The following is a 22,401-nucleotide window of genomic DNA, read 5'->3' as shown; positions in this document are numbered from 1 at the left end:
AAAAAAAAGAGAGAGAACACCTACAATAAACTGAGTGGCTGCAGTGAGTTAAGCAGCAATATGCTGACGCCCAACTTACAATATCTTACTTAATTTCACCAATATCGATCTCAGGGCCTCAGGGAACCCTTGTGGTACAGGAGGATATCATTTCAGCTCGGATTTCCACCAACATGGTGCTGTCTCCTTGGATGTGTGACTCCACGATAGCCCAGACTTCTCTAGACAAGATGCCCAATGGGATGACATAGACATTATGCCAAGAGAAAAATGCCAATAAGCCTCTATTCGGAGATGCAATCTTACATGTCGTGGAAAGATGAGAAGCCCAGATACACTGCAGGGAAAAAGGGTCATGAGGTGTGTTGAAAACCAGCAGGAAGGCGGGAAGGAGGCAACCGGGCATGTCAAGACAACAAGCCCTTTCCTTTTTCTAAAAGGCACTGTGCTTATTAATTAACGTTTTTAAGCGTCTCAAAGATGAAAAGTTGTATGTGCTCTCTTAGTATGATTACAAAATCCTTTTGATCACTGTAAAACTAAAACAGCTTTGGTATTTAAAAAAACAAAAACAAAACAAACAAAAAACAACAACAATTAACAGGCTGCTTTGAAAACCTGAATGACCTTTATCTTAATCAGTGTCCTCTGGGTAGCCATGAGTCACACACAGCACTGTGTGCGGGGAGGAGGCGGCTGAGCCCACCACTGTTTTTGTGGGTCAAACATGCTCACCACACAGGCTGGATTTAAGCTCCCATTCTCAAAAAGCCAGCTGGTCTTGCAATAGCAAGCTAGATACAAAAATCAAAATAGTGCTGAGTAGTTGAGCTGGGAGGAACCTTTTGTGCCAGCAGTGGGACACAGAACAGGGCACTCTGAAAGCAGGGAGGGAGAGTGGCAACTCCAGACCTCTGTTGTAGGTAAAGGAGTGACGCTGAGAAAAGAATCCTCCTCCGCAAAGAAGAAGGAACACACACAGACGGGCGTGCAAAATAAAGATCCATGTGGGCACCCGGGGGCCTCTGCTCTGACGAGTTTGAGCACTTAGAGGCAAACAAAACCCTCTCTAAAGTCTCCTCGACAAAAGTCACATGCAAGACAGCCTCGAAATAAATTTCAGAGAGGGCTGCACTGAGTTCCCGAACATGGATATATGCCTTCTTCCAAAGCCAAGTTCATAAACGTTTTCAGATACTGCTGCGTCATTAGAATATCCAGGGTAAAAAAGAGGACCTCTATAATTTGAAAGTATGTCTGTGACATTTGGCAGGTAACTTTAAAAAAAAAATGGCAGAACTTCTTTTGACATTATTCCTTTGAGCGGCTGACCATATCAAAAGACTCTTGGGTATGTGGAGCCATCAGACTGTTTTGAATATGAGGGACAATTAGGGACAACTAACTGATTCTAGTTTTGAAACTGCAAAAACATTGACTTTCCTTATTCGCTCAAGTAAAATCTCAAAGTAGTATCCATCAACACTACAAAATGTTAGCTTTCGAACGATGCCGCAGCTAACCATCGTGGAAGAGGGAATTCTCTCTGTTGTTGGTTTTCTTCCTGTGGTCAGTAGTTAGGGCCCATTGACTCACATCCTGTCACCCCATTTCCAATGCCTCTCCTTAGCTTAGTCCCCGGGGAGTGAACTCTAGTCTCACCATCTCAGAGATGGCTGAGGAACAGAGAGAGCCTTCAACTTCAGGTTTTTAAGCTAAACGACAAGCAGGGCAGGAAGCTGGCAATGAATGTGCAAGTGAAGTTAATAAAGGGATGCAGGCAAGAGGGAAAGAAATTCTTTCTTCCAAGTCAACTGCCATTACCTGATTTATGCCTGTAATAGCATCAACCAACAACCAACGTCAGAATGCTGAGCCTTCATCAGTGGTGTGTGTGTGTGTGTGTGTGTGTGTGTGTGTGTGTGTGTAATTTTATTTAGGGAGATGCTTGGTTTAATAGCTTTATTTTGTTTTGCTTTTCTTGCTAAAAATTGTTGAAGATACTTATGAAAGAAGAAAAGACATGAAGGGCTCTATCTTTGTGGACACCTTTCGCATGAAAGAAATCTCCCAGATCCTTCCGGCTGAGTCTCTCTCCTTTCTCAACTGGGGTGGCCCTTGTTCTGCAGCCCCTCTGAGGATACTGTGCTTTACAGTATAAATATGCATGTGGCCACTTTGTACACATATGCTCTAAGCCCCAGCTGTGTTCCGACTACCAAACTGAGCTGGTTCTCATCCATCATTGGTCCATTCTCTCCACTGGACAGGTGATCCAGCAAAATACTCAGTTTTGATTTTGTGTGTGTGTGATTCTCAATTACAGTGATACGTCTTTTTAAAAATGTTTCTGGATGCATGCTGGTCTGAATAAACCCAAGAGACCTCTGATGTGATTCATAAGTCAGAGGACAGCCAAATGTCCCCTGCAAGGCTGAGTTCTCTGGGTCTTATATTTGCCTGTGACCATGGAAACACAGGCAGGAGCTGGAATGGGCGAGTATAATCAGAGAAGGTGGCAGTAAGCCAGGCAAAGCAAGCAGGGTCCATTAAGCTACCATGTCCATTGCTTCTATCTTCTAAACGTCTCTTGGAATTGGATCATATCAATCTTGCCATCAGCTTAGTGTCAGCCACTGTGATAGCTCTGCCCTTGATACAAGCAAGCATCCCCTAAGTGGTCTCCCTGCCTGTACTCTAACCCTTCCAATCCATTCTCCACGGTCCAGCCAGAGGGATTCTTTCACAACCCAAATCAGATCATATCACTGCTTGGGCTGGAATCCTCCTAGCTCCTCTTGCCCTAGATGATGGCACCCAACAGCCCAGAATTCCACAAGTCTCTGTCACTTGGCCTCTGCTTGCTGTTCTGGCCTTTCTTGCCACTCCCTGCCTCTCATTGTACTCCCCAGCTGGACTGAGCTGGCTGCTAAAAATGTCATCATCATTATTGCCTTCAGGCCTCTGCACATGCCACCCCATGTGCTCTGAATTCTCTTCACTCCAGCTTAGGGTGGTGGTCAATTTCTGCTAATCCCTCAGGATTTCAATTCCTCTTGGAAGGCTGTCCTGACCTGACCAGGTCAGGCTGTACTGCAAATTATTAGCTTACTTGCCTGCTTCCCCACTAGGTCCTAAGCATCTTTGGTAAAAAGACTATTTCATGTTCATCATTGAACCACATGCCTAGGACAATGCCTGGCAAAGAACAGGTTCCCATGAATATGTGATGAACGAGTGGACTGAGTGAACGAACAAATTAGTCTATGTATTCATTTAATAAACACATGCGTAACAATGACCTATGTTTTTGGCCTGTTCTAGACATTTTGTAAACATTAACTCATTCAGTCCTCATCACAGTCTCATGCAGTAGGCACTATTTCTTTTGTTCTCATTTTTCAGTGGAGGAAACTGAGGTCAGGAAGGTTAAGTAGCTTGAATGAATTTCAGCCCCAGAATCTGACCTCAGAGACAGCTCTGCTCCATAGAGAACCAGGGACTAGTGAGCCTCCCAGTCTGAAGCTGAAATCACTGCCCAGTGCCTACTTGAAATGTATCCTGAGGACGCAGGAAGGGGATGACAGCAAGGTGACCTATAGTCACCATTAACCAGGTACCTAGAATTCCATACTGAGCAAAGGTGAATTTCAAATCATTAACGCTCAAATGAATCTTCCCTTTAAATATATACGATCATAATATTTATATTTGTATTTGAGCCTGGATAAACATGGGCTTCATTAACATGGGAGTCCAACCCCATATTCATGAAAAACCTGCAGCAATCCTGGGAGTCAGATAAAAGTCCTACCCCCTCCCAGTTACTACAAGATCCTCCTCCTGGAGTGCACCTAGAAACTTAGAAACTCTAGGAGAGGCCCTTTGGGAGAAGCAGGCATTTGGAAGAATCAGAATATTTTAACTGGTTGTAATATTCAGGATACATTTCTAAAATCTCTACATTTCTTCACTGTGGAGAGGTAACGATACTCTGTGATGTCTGTCAGCTTCTAAATATTCCAGAAAAATCCTTGCTCTGACTTCTCTCCTCTTTCATCTGTTTCTATTCCCCCTTTCCAAGGAATCCAGCTTAGCTCACTGGGCCATCCTTTCTGCTGGGCCACATTTCTGCCAAGCCAGGTCCCAGTTCCAATTTAAATCCAGCCTGAGTATTCCTTAGCAGAGGGATCCTTGGGCTGCCAATCTAATTTGGAGTGTGTGTGTGTGTGTGCGCGTGTGTATCTACTTTCCAGCTGATGTTCTAAATTTGTCTCTTGAAGACTGGGGCTTCAGCTCTGCCTGGGGTGAATTGCCTGGCTTGATCTTATGGACTTTGGTATTATAGTCATTGTTTCCAAAGGAGAGAAGCCATTGTGGCTGCACTAAATGTCCCCTTGCCTTGCTCCTCAAGAGGCCCTTGCCCTTCCAGGAAGAGACAGGCATCAAAAGCATGGAATTTAAGACCTGAATGTAGAGCCTACCGGGTTGGAGCTGGTAGGTCAGTCTATTGTTTGGGATTTCCATCCTTGGTTAGCTGGCACACAGAAGTGGCCGATCCAATAAAAACCCCAGCAACAGGCCAAAATAATGCTCCCAGCGACAATCCTATCATGCTCCATAATGGAGGGAGGGGGCCACTGGGGCACACATGGGGTAGACTCCATCTCTAGGAGAAAGGGACAAGTGAGGCTGACAAGAACTTTCAGCAAAAACCTTGCTTGGCTTAGCAAAGCTCCTTCCTTGCCTCAAACTTCCAAATGTATTAGCGTTTCCCTTCCTTGCCTCAAACATCCAAATGTGTTAGGATGTATTAGCAACATCCACAGAGAATGTAAAAATGGCACCTGGGAGATGTGTTTGGAAATAGATGTGCCTATCATAAGATGATGAAAGTTCACCTAAGTGTACAATTGTTAGAGCACATTCCTCAAAGAAGTACAATGGTCAGTGCAGTGGTGTGATAGGGATTAAATTATTGTGCCAAAAAGCCCACGGTCTCAACATTTTTATTTGCATTCTTTGGGTCTTATCATTTAGGATTATGTAAAAATGACAGCTGCTTATAATTATTTGGAGGTTTGAGCTGCAGTAATTAAAAACATCTGCCTTTATCTTACTGCTACCAGACTTAACCCTGCGAGGCTGGGTCTACTGAACTTCAAAGAGGGGAGCAAGAAATAAAAGAAAACTCCACACATTACTAACAAATTTCTAGTGATTCATTTAAATGTATAACCAGTTATTCCAACAACCTTCAAACCTTTAATTATCTTTTAAATATATATAATTTGGGACTGCTAATTAGATAGCAATTTAATGCTCTCATGGGGATTCAGATGGAAGGTCTTTCTAAAATGTAAACTCCCAGAGGAATAATCATTGGCATTCAAGTGACTGAATTCTTCAGTTATTCAAATGAATGTGGGCATCTACCCAGTTGGGATCATTTGGATATTCTGCTGTCAGATCCAGCTGTAGGGTTTTACAGGGCCCGCAACAGAGTGAGGGTAAGCCTAGGTTATCTCTCAGTCAAGTCCATCTCCCTGGAAACAAACAAGACGGGCTCTTTGGGAAAGCCTAACATCACTTACGCAGCCCAGTCAAGTCTCCTCTTAGAGGCAGATGGCTCTGTTTCCTATTTTAAGGAGGAACAAACTTTCCTGGAATTTGCAGTTATGAAAGTTCTAATGCAATGCCTGCTTCTCAGGCTTTCTCCAAGCTGTCTGCCTGCTATTGTCTGGGCAGTTAACATTTTAATTAATAACTCTCTCCCCCCAACAGGCTGCCACAGATGGAGGAGGACAGTGTTTCATTCTGCCTTGAGCTCCCACTTCCTGTGTATTCCTACCCCCGATGAGATGGTCCTTTAAATTCTATAAAGATGTGAATCACATGGAGAAAAGCAATTGATCAATTAGATGACAGTGGGCAATGTTAGAAGCCAGCACTCACATCCCAGCCTTGCAATAGGGCTAGGGTCTGCATTCCTGAGCTGAGGCTAGTAGCTAGCAGCTGAGGCTCATTTCCCCCACAAGGGGAAGGAGGTGCAGACAATCTATAGGAATTTTTAAGAGATCGTTATTCAACACTTTGCCTGTAATTACATTTTGATGAGGTTTTTATTGCTAATTCATCATCCAAGATGGGGCATTCTAGATATGAAATTAATCTAGTAGAACAAAGGTCAGAGTGCGTCCAGTGAAAAGAAAAGCCTTTTCCTCATCAAATCCTTTCTTCAAATAATAAAGCAGCAGAGAATCCTATCTCTAAATCAAATTTCCTTAAAGTGCCTACTCTCAGTTATTAATAGCATAAAGCCAAGGCTCTTTGGCACTTCTACAAGCAAATGTGGATTCTCCAAGCAGGCTGGTGTGTTAGGAATACATGCTCAGGGGCCTGAAATAGAATGGGAAGCATGCTCAATGCCATGGTGTTAATATAAAAGCCTATGTGAGTGCACTCAAAACTACTTTTGAAGCTTTAGTCTACAGCAAATCAAGTTTTGCAGAGACATATCACCTGCTGGTGTCTTGGCTTGCATTCTCTCAGAAGAAGTCCCTGGGAACAGGATTCAAGGGCAAAGTTTTTATTTGATAGGGATTTCCAGGAAATACCCACAGGGATATGGCAAAGCGATTCAGAGGTGGGAGGGCAGCCAACCTGGTGCAAGCATGTTACCACTGTGGACAACTGTGGCATAATCCCATGAGGGAACTCCGAGAGCCAGTGTAAAACACACACCTCAGAGACACCCCACCTGAGTGAGGCAGTCTGACTGAGGGATGCTAATTCCTTGTCACGTCTGGTCTGCTGCACGCCTGGGAAGAGAAGACTGCAGAAGCCAGAGAAAGCCTTCACCTAGGTGCTGGCAGGTATGAGCCATGCTACACGTACAGGAATGGTCAGGGCAGAGTAGAGGAAATTGGACAGTACCAGCAACTACTTCAACACGTGCAGCCTCAAATAGGAATTTGTCAACAAAACCTGGGTCACCTACCCTTCTTTGAAAATCTGGCCTAAATCTATGAACAGATTTCAGAACCCAATATATTCACCATCCCCATGCCTCAGGGTTTTTGCACATACGGTTTCTTCCGCCTGGACCAGTCTCCACAGTTTCTCTCATCCCCCAGGACTCAGCTTAATACATCATCCTGGCTAGGCGCAGTGGCTCACGCCTGTAATCCTAACACTTTGGGAGGTCGAGACAGGTGGCTTGCCTGAGCTCAGGAGTTCGAGACCAGCCTGGACAACATGATGAAACCCTGTTTCTACTAAAATACAAAAAGTCATCCAGGCATGGGGGCGGGTGTCTGTAATCCGAGCTACTCAGGAGGCTGAGGCACCAGAATTGCTTGAACCTGGGAGGCAGAGAATGCAGTGAGCCGAGATTGTGCCACTGCACTCCAGCCTGGGCAACAAAGCGAAACTCTGTCTCGAAAACAAAAAACAAACAAACCAAAAAACCATCATCCTTAAGAAAGGGTCTCCCTGACCATCTAACTAAGGCAGGTACCTCTCCCTACTTTTTGTTTTTCTCAGATCTTTGTTTCTTCTGGTGAGCTTATCCAAATTATGTAGTATTTTGTATTTATCAGTTTATTTATGAACGTTAAAAACCCTTATCTTCTCTATGAGAATGAAAACACCAAATAAAGGGACAATTCTATCTGCTTTATTTTATCACTAGATCTTTGGCATCTAATAGGGTGTCTGTCAAATGCCAGGTGTTCAATAGACAAATGCCATGTGAGGGAAAGACAGGAGCGGGTGAGGGAGGGAAAGATGGGAGGAAAAAAGGAAGGGAGGAAGGGTTCCAGTCACACGCAAATGAGCAAGTAACTCATCCAGGTTATCTGAAAGGCCTTCTGCTGCTCCCAGGTGTGCTGGACTGTGGCCTCAAAGTTATAGGTTGTAAGCCAGCCTTCCCTAGCTACCCAGTGCACAGCGAGACACCAGGTCCTTTCATAAATTCTCCTTGTCAGTACTTTCAACCGTGGCGCTTGATAACATATTGTTTCATTGTGTGCTCAATTTCCTATACATGGGTTTTCTCTCGTCATTTATTTGTCATTCCACCTCCTTTGCCAAGTACCTCACCAGGCCCTGGATATACAAATCTGAACAAAACACAGCTTCATCAGTGTCTTCATGCTACTTGCAGCGCAGAGGAGCAGATGTGTTAAGATATTTCTGCAATGTAGTGGGGAGCCCAGACTCAAAGGTGCATGTGAAAAGACTTGAAGAATGGGGACAGACCCCTCTGAGGGTGAAGGGGAGGCTGAGAGGACTACAGTTTTACAAAGGAGGGGTGACAGGGCCACGAGAGGTGGTGTCAGACTATGAGCTACTTGAGAGCAGGGGTCAGAGCCACACCCAGCAGTGGTTCCCAGACTTTGGGATTCATGGTTGGATCAGTCAGGCTGCTCTGGTTGTCAGCAACAGATAACAATTGTTAATCACTTGTGCAGAAGCGGGGGTTATTGGAAGGGAATATGGAAATTCTCCACTCCCACTACAATGGTAGATAAATAATGAATGAATGAATCAATAAAGGAACTGACAGAGGGTCTCTCATTCTTCCTTTTTTCTTTTTCCTTCCTTCCATCTCTTTCTTCCTTCCTCTCTCCCTCCTTTCCTTTTCTTTGCATTCTTCCCTATTTCCTTTCTTCTTTCTCTCTTTCTTTCCTGGCAGAGTAATGACTATAAAAGACAAACCTTCCATGTATTCTCACCTTCGTATCACTCAGGGCCACAGCAGGAAGCACGTGGTATACATGAGCTGGCGAATTAAGGAGGGTTTAGTAAAGAGGCTCTTGGAGAGGCCTGGGCAGGGTGTAGGAAACAACAGGAAATGGTGCAGCACCCTGAAGTTAGAAACAGCGGGGCACTCCCACCCGTCTGCATGAAGGGCCAGAGGGAGAAGCAGGTGCCGGAGCCCAGAGAGAAGGCTTATGTGGCTTTAGACGGGATGCAGCTAGTTCCGGAGGACACAAGAGTAAACATACAGCCTGACTCCCCTTCCCTCTCTCCATTTCCTGTGAGTGCCCCCCACTCAGCAGACTCCAGAGTCACAGCCCAGAGCAGAGGGGCCGCTGCAGGGTTCCATACAGGTGGGTGTCCTGGAGCCAGGGGGATGTTGTCTGGAGAGGTTGATGGAGGCTCTGTAGCCCAACCTGGCATTTTGTCAAAGAACCTGAGGACACAGCTTCAGCATTCAGGGACATTCTTTCAGTTGAATAAGTTTAATTTTATGAAGAAATTACATTGTCCTACAAAGCAGGAGTTCCTTGCTGGCAAGAGGGACCCAGAAGATCCATGGGTGTACAGAGGTGGGTAATTATCTACAGCTGTTTTCTTGGTTTTTCTTCTGAAGACTGACCCGAATTTACTTTCTGATTGACACATTCCTTGGCCTAAGCATCAGGGAATATCTTCTTTGCCCTCCAAATATGTATTTATTAATTTAATTTATTAAATCATATATAGAGCATCTTCATGTACAGTCAACCCCTCTGTGGTGAGCACTCCATGCACGAGGCAATGAGAACTGACCCAGGCAAGGCACCCAGGGTTCTTGGCACAGGGCCTGGCCTGAGATCCGTGGTGAGGGCAGTGTTGTGATTCCTGGTCACCTGGGTGCTGTGGTGCCTGCCACCCAGAGGGGATTCATAAGCACACTGTCCGAAAAAAAAAAAAAAAAAAAAAAAAACCTGTGGAATTGATTCCAAACCCCATCGATCCTTGAGTGTCCAAGCACACACCTAGTCACAATAGCTGTGGGTTTGAGTTTTCGAGGTTTGCAGAAAGGGCATAGCTCCCACCCAACAGAAACCCAGGTACCCGCGGACTTCTTCACCCCTAGGGTCACCAGGTGTTATCCTTCCCCTCAACGCTGCAACGCGTCCAATTGTGTTCAGACCAGGCAGTGCGGACGGTGCCCTCACCAATTCCATCAGGAAGAAAGCACACAAGGCTCTGTTTTCTTTTTCTTTCTTTTTTCTCGCTACGTGGGGTCACAGAGTCTTGTTTATTTTTTCTCAGAGAACGCCCTCCTCTGAGCAGATACACTTACTAAGCCTCTGTTAATTCTTTCTTTGAAACTAAACGAAATGGACTCAGAACAGGCCTAGGTTGCAGTCGCCCGGGCTCCGTTCTGAGAACGTACGCTGGCAGGAGCTGGCTGTGCGTGGGGACCGGGTACTCGGCGGTGCCCGCGCGCCACCTACTGGGCAGTCTCTTTCAATTCAGCAGCAGCCTGAGAGCGGGGGTCCAGGAGGCTGGCAACAGATCCCTGCATTTGGGGACCACCGAAAGTTCTGTGAATAATGCTAGGCTCCCCATCCCCCCACCCCCATAGGCTGTGGCCGGCAGAATGCGTGGTCCTGAGATGAGAGAGAGAAAGTCATGCCTGGTCTAGCCTGAGGTCAGTGATTCTGGGGAGAGTGTAGGGTGTCTGCTGAGTACAGTCCTCCCCCATCTCCTCTGGGAAGCCCTCCTGCATCTCAGGACACCCTTCCTCTAAGGAAAAGCAGACACTTGGTCTGTGAGCCCATAGTTCTTCTTGGTCCCTCTTACCACCGGAGAACCCTTGCTTTGTGTGATGAGCTTGTGGGCAGAGACTCCTTCTACCTGCTTCTGTCTCCATTAGCTAGCACAGTGCTGGACTCAAGCACTTCTGATGAATGCTTGCAGAAAAGCAGGAGGGGATAGGGAGGGGTGGAAAAAAAAGGGGAGCTTAACTAACCACAGTTCTGTTTCTGCACTCCACGTAGCAAGGACTCAACAAATGTTTGGTGAATGAACACGTGTCACCTGCTCTTCTCATTTATTGTAAGAAACTGGTACTCAGACATCTAATCATCAGTATCGGTCAACCATCCTGCAGATCATTCACCAAATATTTACTGACTACCCCCTTTGTGTAGTAGCAAAGTCCCAGCTATTCACAAAGGACCACAGGGGAGAAGTTAAATAATAGACGTTTTCCAAGAGTGGTAAGTGATTCAAGAAAACTAAAGTGGAGGACGTGATGGAGGAGGAGTATGGCTCCTCTGGGTGGGTGTAGGGATGCTTCTCTGAGGTGACATCGAGCTAAGAAGCAGACAGCGAGAAAATGCCAGTAACAGGTGTACCTGGAACAAGATTTCAGGTAAAGAAGACTTGGGCACAAGAATTTGAAGCAGGAAGGAGCTTGGGGTTTCTGAGGAATGAACGAAAGGACCCGCTATTTCCTCAGTTGTGGAACTGCATAGTTAAGAAAAATTCCATTTGAATTTCACATCTAAATTCTTTGGAATTATACAGAATCTCTTCCCATGGCCCACTGCTTGAACCAAGTCAGTTGGACTCAGATAAGGATTCTAGAAGTGCTCCTACCTTTTTAAACCCTTATTTAAACTGATATTTGATATGCACTGTCTAGTTAGCATTTAACATATATTCACATGTGTCCATGGCGGATGTCCAGTTAGTTCCATACAAGAGGACTAAAGTGTGAGAACATTCACACTGATTAGCATGTCCATGTATCAATCCATGGATTTAATAACCTTCCATGACGGCCCATCTATAACCAATGCGCATTAGCAAATGTGAACTGCCCAGGCATCCACAAGAACAAAGAAGCAGAATCCATGTTTGGAATGGGGCAAGGACAGTCCAGAGTGACACAGGGAAAAGCTACTGCCATGCTGGAACCCAGGCTGTGGAGAGCTGGTGGTGGAAACAGCAATATCAAATTCCAGAGGGGGGGGTGTGTGTGAAGACTCTTGGGTTAGGAAGATGATGCAGTTATCTGTAAAATTTAAACTTGTTCAAGAGTTCATCTGAGTTTTCCAGAACAACAGAAATGGCTTTGGCATCAACACATTCTGATTTAGATGACCTAATTGCTCAGGTTCACCCAGTGTGGCTACTGCTTTCCACCCACTGGCTTCCATGACAGTTTGTCTGCGGAAGTCTAGATGGCTTAGGGGTGAAACTACACGGCTAGAATAGCCAGAGTTTCCAGGCCAAACTATGGAGCTCATCTGCCCTGGCAATCAAGTCAAGGCCCCTTGAATTCTGGGCAACCTCCCACTGCCACTCCTGGATGCTGGAGAGGCTACAGCCTGGGAGGGAGGGGTGGTGGCCACACCAGAGGAGGCTAACTGGCCACTGACTCTGGAAGTTGGCCCAGACTTCCAGGATGGCACAGTGAAGGCTGGTGGTGGCAACAGAACCTGCTCTAACCCACTTTAAGGAAAGAGGAGGTCCCATAATCCATTTTATCTAGAAGGGTCCAAAATGTCCGGTCACACTGTAGACCTGTGCTGTCCCTTATGGGGGCCACAGCCACAGGTGGGTCTTGAGGACCTGCAATGTGGTTTGTCTGAATTGAGATGTGCCATGTAGGATACACATCAGATGTCAAAGATTAGCACGAAAATGTAAAATATCACATTAATAATGTCTATATTGATTATATATTGAAACGTTGATATTGTGGATATGCTAGGATAAATAAAATATATTCTTAAATTTAATTTCACTTGTTTCTTTTGTATTCTTTTAGATGTGGCGCCTAGAAAATTTGAAATTATATAGGCAGCTCCTGTTTGTGGCTCACATTATATTCCTACTGGACAGTGTTAAGTCTAGACAGATTCTGACAGTCATCGCCCCATGATTATCTTGGTATTGGTCCATATGGCTGCAGAGACCAGGCATCCCAGTCATTCCCACCCTCCAACCACTCTGCCTCCCATTTCCTGAAGAACCCACACAGCAGAGTGAACTTAGTACATCTAAACTGACTGGGGTTAAGGGTCCGGGTTCTGGTACTTTCTAGCTATGTGATTTGGGAGACGTCACCTTATGACTCAGTGCCTCAGCTTCCTGTCTGTAACATGGGGATATCTACCTTTGTCTTAGGGAAGCCCAGCTGCTCAGCCCAGTACTCACAGTTATCCTCACTTCAACTCCAGGCTGCTGCTAGATGGATCTCCCACCTGGACCTCCCCTCCCTTCATCCTTCCCTTAAGCCTCTAGGCCTTTCCAAGGCACATAGTATCCTAGGCTTGCTATTCAATTAGTCAGTGATCAAAAGCATTAACACATGTGAAACACTTAGAATTGTTCCTGTCCCATAAAAAGGAATCAGTGAATGTTAGAAAAATATACTAATACCACCAACAACAAACAAATCAAAAGTGCCTCTTCTCTACTGTCCACAGTTACTGATACACATATCTTATCTATCCTATTTGAGTTATTTGAGGCAAGGCACACTGTGACCTCTCTGAGCAGCTTGCTGAAGTCTACAACATAGTGAACATCCAGTGTATTCTGAAGGAATGAACGTGAATTTCTCTCCATCATTTTTACTTCCCATCTCATCCACTCCCACATATGTGACCCATGTGACTGGCAGATTTTCTTCCAGAATGAAAACTCTACAGCATTTTTCCCATCTCCTGGGTTTGCAGACACAGAACAAACAGCTTTTGGCCAATTTCAATGCAGGCTTCATGGAAATGAGTCCTAAATCCTGCCTGCCCAAGGCTCCTCGGTGGAACCCTGCCATTGCTGCGGCTGCTGAAAGGGAACCTCCTTTGTGTTCTCCTGTCGGTCTGACCAGGTCCACATTCCAGACCTCCTCTCTGGGGGAAGGAAATCAATTTAGTTGTCCCTTTATTCTAAAAGGTAGGGACAGATGGATGACCAACATCTCAAACCAATCTGCTGTTGGGCAAAAGAAAAGGAGATCTATTCAGGGCTCCACATTCTAAGAAAAACCCATAAAGCTCTCAAATACAAAGGAATTATAAAAAGCAAGAAAACAAAGTCTAGTCTTAACCATATCTGAATGTTTAACGAGTGGTAACGATCAAACAAACAAACATTCCAGGGGCATCATTACAACTCAAAAAGTATTTCTCAGGATCAAAAGCATTTAATCACTCCTGCTGTGCTGTTGTTCCATTCCCCACCTTGAGAACAGGTGTCTGTCCCCATTCATGCTGCAGTCCCCCGGCCCCTTTGAAGGTTACTTTATCAGTCTTCAGTCTAACACAGGACTGAGCCACACCAGGCACAGGGGCAACGCTTGCTGAACCAACATCAGTTAATCTATCAGGAATTCACAAACTGGTGGCGAGGACAGAGAGGTTGAGAAACCCTTGGAGGTGGACTAAGGAGAGCCCAGAGACTGCAGAGAAGCATTGCTTCAGCAGCTTTGCCAGTTAAACCAAAGTGATTCTGCTGAGTAAGGCCCCTATGTCTGAGCTGTTCTTGGAGACACTTCATGATTCACACCCAAATCACACAAGATTAAAGAAAATACTGGATAAAATCAAGCCAAACATTAAATTCAGGGGAAAGATTTTATAGGACAAATTAGAAAAATATTGGTATCGTGCTTCAGAGAAACCCACCTCTTTCCTCTGGCTGGAGGGGCTGAAACAAACTCCATGGCAGATGGAGAGGGAATAGGAGTTATCTTAAGTCAGTTCGTTGTGTCCTTCCCATGCTGGCCACAACCCCACACTCACACCCACCGTGCTAATCTGGTGGCCTTGGCCAGAACTAAGGGGATTGTCCATTTGTAATAAGGATTCTATTAGATGGCTGGGCTTGGGAGGAGACAAACGGAGTTTGAATGCAGGTTCCCTGCCTGAGCTAGTTAGAGAGGCTGCTAGCAGCTGGCTGTTCCTAGCCATGCCTGAGAGCTCTGGCCAGGGTGGATTTATGCCCCATGAAGACACTGGATTTCCAGGGTAAGTTCACAAGTCATTTACACCCTCCAGAAGAATCTAAAGTAAGTAAAAATGAAACTGGTTTTAGAGGATCCCTTCACTTATTCATCTACTGAGTCCCTACTCTTTGCTGAGGGGGCTGGTGGTTAAGGAAGGAGAAGGGGAAAGCAGGGATAAGTGAACAAAACAGAGATGAACAAAGAACTTGTGCATGCCAGAGCCACAGATATTCATGCCGGCTGACTCTCAGCTATCATTCTTTAGCTACTGTGGCTGCTAGTATTATTCTTATTGTTACCTTTAAAACAACCAACCAACCTTGGTTTCTCCACATGGTAGGACTCACATAGAACCTCTAGTACAAGATGTCTGCTTGTCTTCTAGACCACAGTTGGCCAAGCTTGCCATAGAACCAAAAAGAAAACTGAGAGTGTATATACGATCCCTTCCCAATGTCTATCACAAAAACCTGAATAACCTGAATAATCAAAAAGTATTCTTTAGGTTACCTCTTTAAGCATCCATTACCACCATGTTCTTCCAACCTTTACAGAAGCTGAGGACAGAACAATAGAAAACAAACACAAACAAGATGTCCAAATAACCACTACTGCCTCTGAGATATCCTGGGTCCTGCTTTCTGTACCAGGTCCTTTGCTTGCATTATCTCATTTACTCTGACAACAAGCTATGATCTATGCACTATGGTTATGGCAGGATTACAAAAGAAAAGTGCAGCTCAGAGAGCCTGTGTGACTTGCCCGAAGTCACACAGTGTGGATGTAGCGGGACTAGGAGTTGAGCTTCACAGTGTGATGCTGGAATTGAGTCCCTCCCACTTTGCTGCGTCTTCTGCTCAGAAGGAAAATGCAGAACTCAAGTCAGAGTCAACATACACTTATCGACCACATTCAGATGGGCTAATTCATGTAATGCTTAATGGTTGGTATCACCCTAAACTTCTTCTAAGTATCTGATAGCCTCAGGGTGAGAGATAGATGAATGGGACAGATGACCAACTGGTCTGATCATTCCTTATGTTTTTGTCACAGATCAACTGCAACATGGTTCATATGGTTTGGGTTCTCATAAATAGAATATGAGGCATTTGTTTGGGCCACCTCATGTATGGTGTGGCTGAAATCCTAGCAACCACCACCACTTTTCACCCTAGCAACCACTACCACTTTCGATGTGTCAACAGAAGAACAGCAATGGCATGTGTTTACAAGTATCTGTACTCTTAGGAGGTGAACAGCATTGACGGGGTTGGTCTGCTTTCCCAAGAGCCCCAGCTGCCCTCTCAGTGGCCATAGCTCTGGAGAGTGCATCAGATGGACTATTTACAAACACCATTTGCTGCAGGGCCAGGAGATATAAAAGACTGCTAGGCAAATGTTTGTTGGCAAAGCACTGTGGGGACCAGTTCACACTGTGAGTTGACTGTGTGGTGGGCAGCTAATCATTTCCATTGCCACAGAGAGAAGGATGCTACCTTGGTGACTTCTGACATCTGATTCCATTTCATTTTTCCTTTAAATGATAGGAAATGATAAACAGGAAATTAATCCATTTACTGGTAGAAGATTTGCGTTTGATTGTTTCATTGATTCTGTTCCTTTCCAGTTTGGAATAAATACACATTAGGAGCCCAAACTCAGTCACACAAACTTGTAACTCTTCCTACTTCCAACAAATGATGCCAACTGGGCAACCTGGAGATGGGTAATGTGCAAAGAGTTTTAAACTTCAATATGTCTTTGGACTTAAATGTCTTTAAAAAGACAGCCACTTTTTCAATCAGACTTTTCAATAATTCTGAGTTACATTTGGAATTAGCCAACTAGTTAATTCAGTCCTCTTCTGATAAAAAGATTGTTGAAATTGAATATTACCATAAGGCCCATCTTAAAGCATCCATATGGCATCCACATGATGTGGTCATGACTCCATTAATACCAAGGCGATTAGAGTAAAGTTGGATGATGATGGAGCTCTCACATGAACTGTTTCTAAACAATGATGCAAGTGAGAAGTGAACTGGTCCCCACAATGCTTTGCCAACAAACATTTGCATAGCAGGCAATGCCGCTACTTTCTCATTCGGATGAATGGGAAAAGATGGGTGGGGTGGATGGGTATGTATGCATTTGTGTGTGTGCACATAGGTGCATGTGTGCTTGTTGATTGCTAAAGAAAACGATCTATACTTTCTTAACTTTAAAAAACAGTGTTCACTGCATTACTCTTTATAATTCTGTATCTTTTTAAAAAATTTGATAAGCACACACAAACGCAAAGGGATGTCTTTTTTTCAACACACTGCAATTAGTTCAGGAGTGGCAAACATGTGGCACACTCATGGCCAATGCTCCAAGGGCAGCCTTGCCCATGGATGTGGGTTGATGCTATCATGGGCTGTTTTGGATTTGGCCTAACCCTACTCACTTCAGAGACAGTACAAATGATACTATGAGAAAGAAAGTGGTTTACACATCAGTTTACCAAGCAATGCTACTGGATATGACATAGGCAGGAAATAGAGAAACATCTCAGCTGCTTTGATTTAACAAAAAAGCTGTTGAATAGCTTCTATCCACGAAGCACTGGGCTTAAGCAATGTAATGTGGGGGCAAATCCCATTGTAATAAATTTCCAGGGATCTTGGGTCTAATTTATTGTGTCAAATTAGACTTCCAGTAAGTGGGTCTAGAGCTGGAATATGAGTGTCTATGTATTACATAAAGGGACTCATTATGATAGGTTTCATGCTGTCTAGAGTTAAACATTTTTTCCATATGTTGGCAGATGTGAGATAGCTAAATAAATAAATGCATATAGACATATATGGCTTTATATACAAAAGCATCATGGTAAATATATTTATCCAACGTTATTTATATATTATGTGTCAAAATACCAGTTTATAAACTCTATAACGATCTTTACAATGCTATGAATTGAACAGTTTTTGAAAAGTGAAAACTGCAGCAAAGTGTCATCCTTGTTGAATTGAAGGAAATCTTTCAAAATCATAAAAGCAGAAATGCAGAAGTACATAATTTCTCTTACCAGCAGCCTGAGTTCTGGATGCGTCAGGATATATCCATTATTTGTGATTGCAAAGGCATAACCGTGAATCCCTAACTGTAAGAGGAGGCAAGAAAGAAACCTTCATTAGCTTGCTCCCTGGTGAATTCACAAAGCATAAAGCAGCCCGGCATTTAGTAATTTACAGCTTAAACTTGGCATTCATAACCCTTATCAGCACAATATTTCATTAAAATGAATGCAAGGCACTGATCCTTGACATTTGGTGGAAATGAAGACCTGTCACAGGATAAGCTCAACAAATAGCACAATTTAAAATGTCACATCCCCACATTGGCATCCAAGGGGTTTATTTTGATTTATTTAAAACAAAAACAATTACTTTTTTTTTTTTTTTTTTTTTTTTTTTTAAACAAGAAAGTGGCTAATGTTTCTGGAAAGACCCTATGTCCAAGTGCACAGAACCTTACCAATGGAGGTGTCTTCTCTCTGCCTGTAATAAGGAAAGACGGGTCCCCAAGCTGCCTCACTTCTAGACTTCCTATAATTCCATGCCCACAGGGGCCATCTCAAATTGGCGCTCCCCTAGGCTGTCATTTTCCATAATGATTCAAATACAAAATGTCCCCATGCCCCAACCTACACAGGAGCCTGGCAACCCTTTTCATATCCTTCCGTCTTCAAATTGTGTGGTTGCCTAGCTTTTCCATGCATGCTTCCATCAACACAAAGCCTGGCTAATTTTCTATGCAGAGCCTCACTTAATTTATGTTTTCTGACTAAATGGAACTATGGGAAATAGTTTGTGAGCAATGAAATGTTTTATTAGCTTTAAAAAGTATGTAATCAAATTTAACACTGCACTTATTTAAATAATAATCCCGGCTTTTTGACAATATTTCTATTACACAGTTGACTGCACCCATTGGCTACAATAAATTTACCTACAAATCATTCATGTATTAAAACAGCCTCTGGCATAAAACCCATACTGATCTGTCTCTCTGAAGAAAGAAAATGTAACCTAGTTTTGCCAGTGCAGCGAAAGGGGAGAAGAAAAAAGAAATTCTCTATTTTTTTTTCTGAGGAGTTATTTCACAGTTCTGAGCCCCACTGTTAATTTTCTTTAAATTCCCTGCCACTCACATTCTTGAATATGATACTATTAAATGATCCAGACAACAGAGTTTACAAACCAGGAATGACCCTGTCTGCTTGTTAGCTCAACATCAAGGTGATGGGAAATTAACTTCAGAGAATTTAACACTGGCAATTAAAAGTTTCCATCGCATTACATAAAGCAAATACGCACGTGGTAGTCAAGGGCAACAGACATCTTCTCCTGGAGTTACCTTGCACAGCAAGTCTTAATAAGATTCTACTTGACTCTAATGATAAAAGTATATTTCATTATGCTGTGAAAGATAAACCAGAGATTTCCTATCCTTTGAGATGTATATCATCTCTTTCATCTTGTCTCTTGGAAAAATGTCAGACAGTCAACATTGCATTAATTACCATTATTATGTTTCAGTTTCAGATGGACTGGAGGGGTCAAAAAAAAAAACACTCTGAGAGTTGGGCTTTTTCCATTCAAGACAAAAATGGTATTTGATTGGAAATTCAAACTCAAACAAAACAAATAATATTTTATAGTCAGCTCATGTATTCAGCACCTTCTAATATACATTACTTTGGTTCTTGTTTTGTTTGTGAGAAGCAATACTCAAAAGAAGGCAGGATTCTTCTTAATGCCTGTACTCTTCTTTTATAGTACTCATCAAAATTATAATCATCTATCATTTGTGGGGTTGAGTATAAGTAATCAAGACTTGATTATTTCATGCCTGCCTCCCCTACCAGAATGTAAGTTCCATGAGGGCAAAGGTCCTATCATGTGGTTAAAAATATGTGGCAGGGTGGTTGGGACAGAGAGAAGATGAGTAGGGAAAGAAAAAAGAGAAAAAGGTGGAAGTAGGGAAACAATAAAAGAAACTGCATTTAGTGCAGATTCTACATACCTTAGCTAAATTCTCTGCTCCCTCCCCCAGAATGCAGAAGCTGAGCTCATCTTCCCATCCCAATGTCCTGCATTCATTAACCAACTGCCATCTCTGTTTCCTCATTGCCTCTTCGTGCCTCAACCCACTGCACTCTGCTTTTGCCCTCCCTCCACCACCAAATATGCCATGGAAATCCCTTTCTCTATGATTGCCAGGGGCCTCTTCATTGCCAAACCCTACAGGATTTTCTCCCTCAAATCTTCCTACTTTTCTTAGCCCATTGCTTCCTCTTCCTCGACACTATTCCCTCAGTTTCCAGGTCCCACACTCCTGGGCTTCCTCCTCTTCACAGGATCTTTGTCCTTCGCCCATTCCTCAAGTACTCATTTTCCCTAAGATTCTGTCCCCAGGACCCACTGTCTGCCTTAGCTCTCCTCTCTCTCAATAAGCTGCAGTGACCACATCTGTGCTGTTGTTCCCCAGATCCACACTCTGGCCTCGGTCTCTCCCTTCAGTGGCAAACCAAGTATTCAACAGAGTAGTGGTCATCTCTTCTTGGCCATCCCTCTGACACCTCAGACTCATTCAGTCACAGCGGAGTTCTGTAAAGCTGCTCTTCCTCCTCTCTCTCTCAGTAGGCGGCACCACCACCCACACAGACTCCCCAGTTAAAAACTACAGCATCAGTAGTATGAAATCCTACTAACGGTTTTCTCCAGGTTTGCTCCAATTCCATCCTGCTACCCAACTGTCTCACTATTATATTAATTCAATAAATTTCCACAATGGTCTTCACTGTTCTTCCTGCCTCAGAGTTTGACCCCAACAAAACCATCCTCCAGGTTGATCCAAGTCAAAGGTAACTCTGACCATGTTGCTTTCCTTTGTAACAGTCACTAACAACCTCTTCCATGTGTAAGACAGATCCACAGGCTTGTCCATCAGGTCTCCCTGGGATCTGGCCCCTGCCTGAGTACCCAACCCTGCCTCCCTTCACTCACTGCCACTCAAGGCATACGGCAGCAACAATCCCCCTGCAATTTTTTCTCCCAGCCAGACCTTTACTCGCACAGTGTCAGCTACCCAAGGAACCCCTCCTTCTCTCTCCCTGTGGCTAATCCTCACCCAAGGTATAAGCTCATCCTCAGCTCATCTCTTGTAAAAGGGCTCTCCTGACCTGCACTTTGCTTTGTCCTTTCCATACCATCATCACTATGTTTACCCTAGCACCTAAAAATGCTATACTTGGCCAAGCACAGTAGCTCATGCCTGTAATCCCAGCAGTTTGAGAGGGCAAGGCAGGTGGATCACCTGAGGTCAGGAGTTCGAGACCAGCCTGACCAACATGGTGAAACTCCATCTCTACTAAAAATACAAAAATTAGCCAGGTGTGGTGGTGGGCACCTGTAATCCCAGCTAGTTGGGAGGCTGAGGCAGGAGAATCGCTTGAACCCATGAGGCGGAGGTTGCAGTGAGCTGAGATTGCACCATTGCACTCCAGTCTGGGGAACAGAATGAGGCTCAAAAAAAAAAAAAAAAAAAAAAGGGTACACTCACTTTTCTGCCTCTCAACCCTAGGTAGTTCTCTTTCCTTACTCTGATTTGTCCTAGAAAGAACTGGAGGTGTTCAGGCATGGTGGCTCACACCTATAAGCTCAGCACTTTGGGAGGCTGAGGTGGGTGGATCACTTGAGGTTAGGGGTTCGAGACCAGCCTGGCCAACATGGTGAAACCCCATCTCTACTAAAAAATACAAACTACAAAAATTAGCCAGGCATGATGGTGGGTGCCTGTAATCCCAGATACTCTGGAGGCTGAGGCAGGAGAATCGCTTGAACCTGGAAGGCAGAGGTTGCAGTGAGCCCAGATTGCACCATAGGTACTCCAGCCTGGGTGATAGAGCCAGACCCTGTCTCAAAAAAAGAGGAAAGGAAAGGTAAAGGAAAGGAAAAGGAAAGGAAAAAGGAAAGGAAAGGAAAGGAAAGGAAAAAGGAAAGGAAAAAGGAAAGGAAAAAGGAAAGGAAAAAGGAAAGGAAAAAGGAAAGGAAAAAGGAAAGGAAAAAGGAAAGGAAAAGGAAAGGAAAAAGGAAAGGAAAGGAAAGGAAAGGAAAGGAAAGGAAAGGAAAGGAAAGGAAAGGAAAGGAAAGGAAAGGAAAGGAAAGAAAAAGAAAGAAAAGAAAAGAAACAAAGAGAAAAGAAAAGAGAAATAACTGGAGGTAGTACTTCCTCCATCAGAATGAGCTCTTTGTGGGAAAGGGGCCACCTCACTTACCTTTGACTTCTACAGTCCCCTAGCACAAAGTCAGGCACGTGGCAGGCATTCAGTTAGTTTGTGTCTTTAAGATATTTATCATTTTATTCAAATATTACCTAGCTAATCTTGAAAATTCCAACTAGATATTAAAAATGAGCTGGAAAGGAGAAGCCGATTTGCTCCAGCAGATGCACAGCCAGTTCTTCTTAAGCCTGTGCCTGAGAAAGTCTTCCTGATATTCAGAAACTGGTTAAAATCCTCCCCAGGTAAGCATTCTGAGAAAATAACATCGGAATGTTTTGTGTGTTGGTTGATGGCATATAGCTATATCCTAATGTAGATGTAGGAAGGA

The 22,401-nt window shown here is 44.0% G+C and overlaps 1 protein-coding gene across 2 annotated transcripts in view; it reads right to left on the bottom strand.

Moving 5' to 3' along the window:
• The window catches only part of CACNA2D3 (calcium voltage-gated channel auxiliary subunit alpha2delta 3), a 958,335-nt gene that overhangs the window by 212,578 nt on the left and 723,356 nt on the right, over nt 1-22,401 (bottom strand). For both annotated transcript variants that reach the window (XM_030926087.1, XM_030926131.1), the window contains one exon: nt 17,814-17,888. In XM_030926087.1, the coding sequence (XP_030781947.1) occupies nt 17,814-17,888 (75 nt within the window). The remainder of the gene's footprint in view (nt 1-17,813; nt 17,889-22,401) is intronic.

This window comes from Rhinopithecus roxellana, chromosome 1 (assembly GCF_007565055.1).
Source record: "Rhinopithecus roxellana isolate Shanxi Qingling chromosome 1, ASM756505v1, whole genome shotgun sequence".
Classification (NCBI taxonomy): Eukaryota; Metazoa; Chordata; class Mammalia; order Primates; family Cercopithecidae; genus Rhinopithecus; species Rhinopithecus roxellana.
Note: the sequence above shows the minus strand (reverse complement) of the source record. Positions and strands in the feature narration are given on the sequence as shown.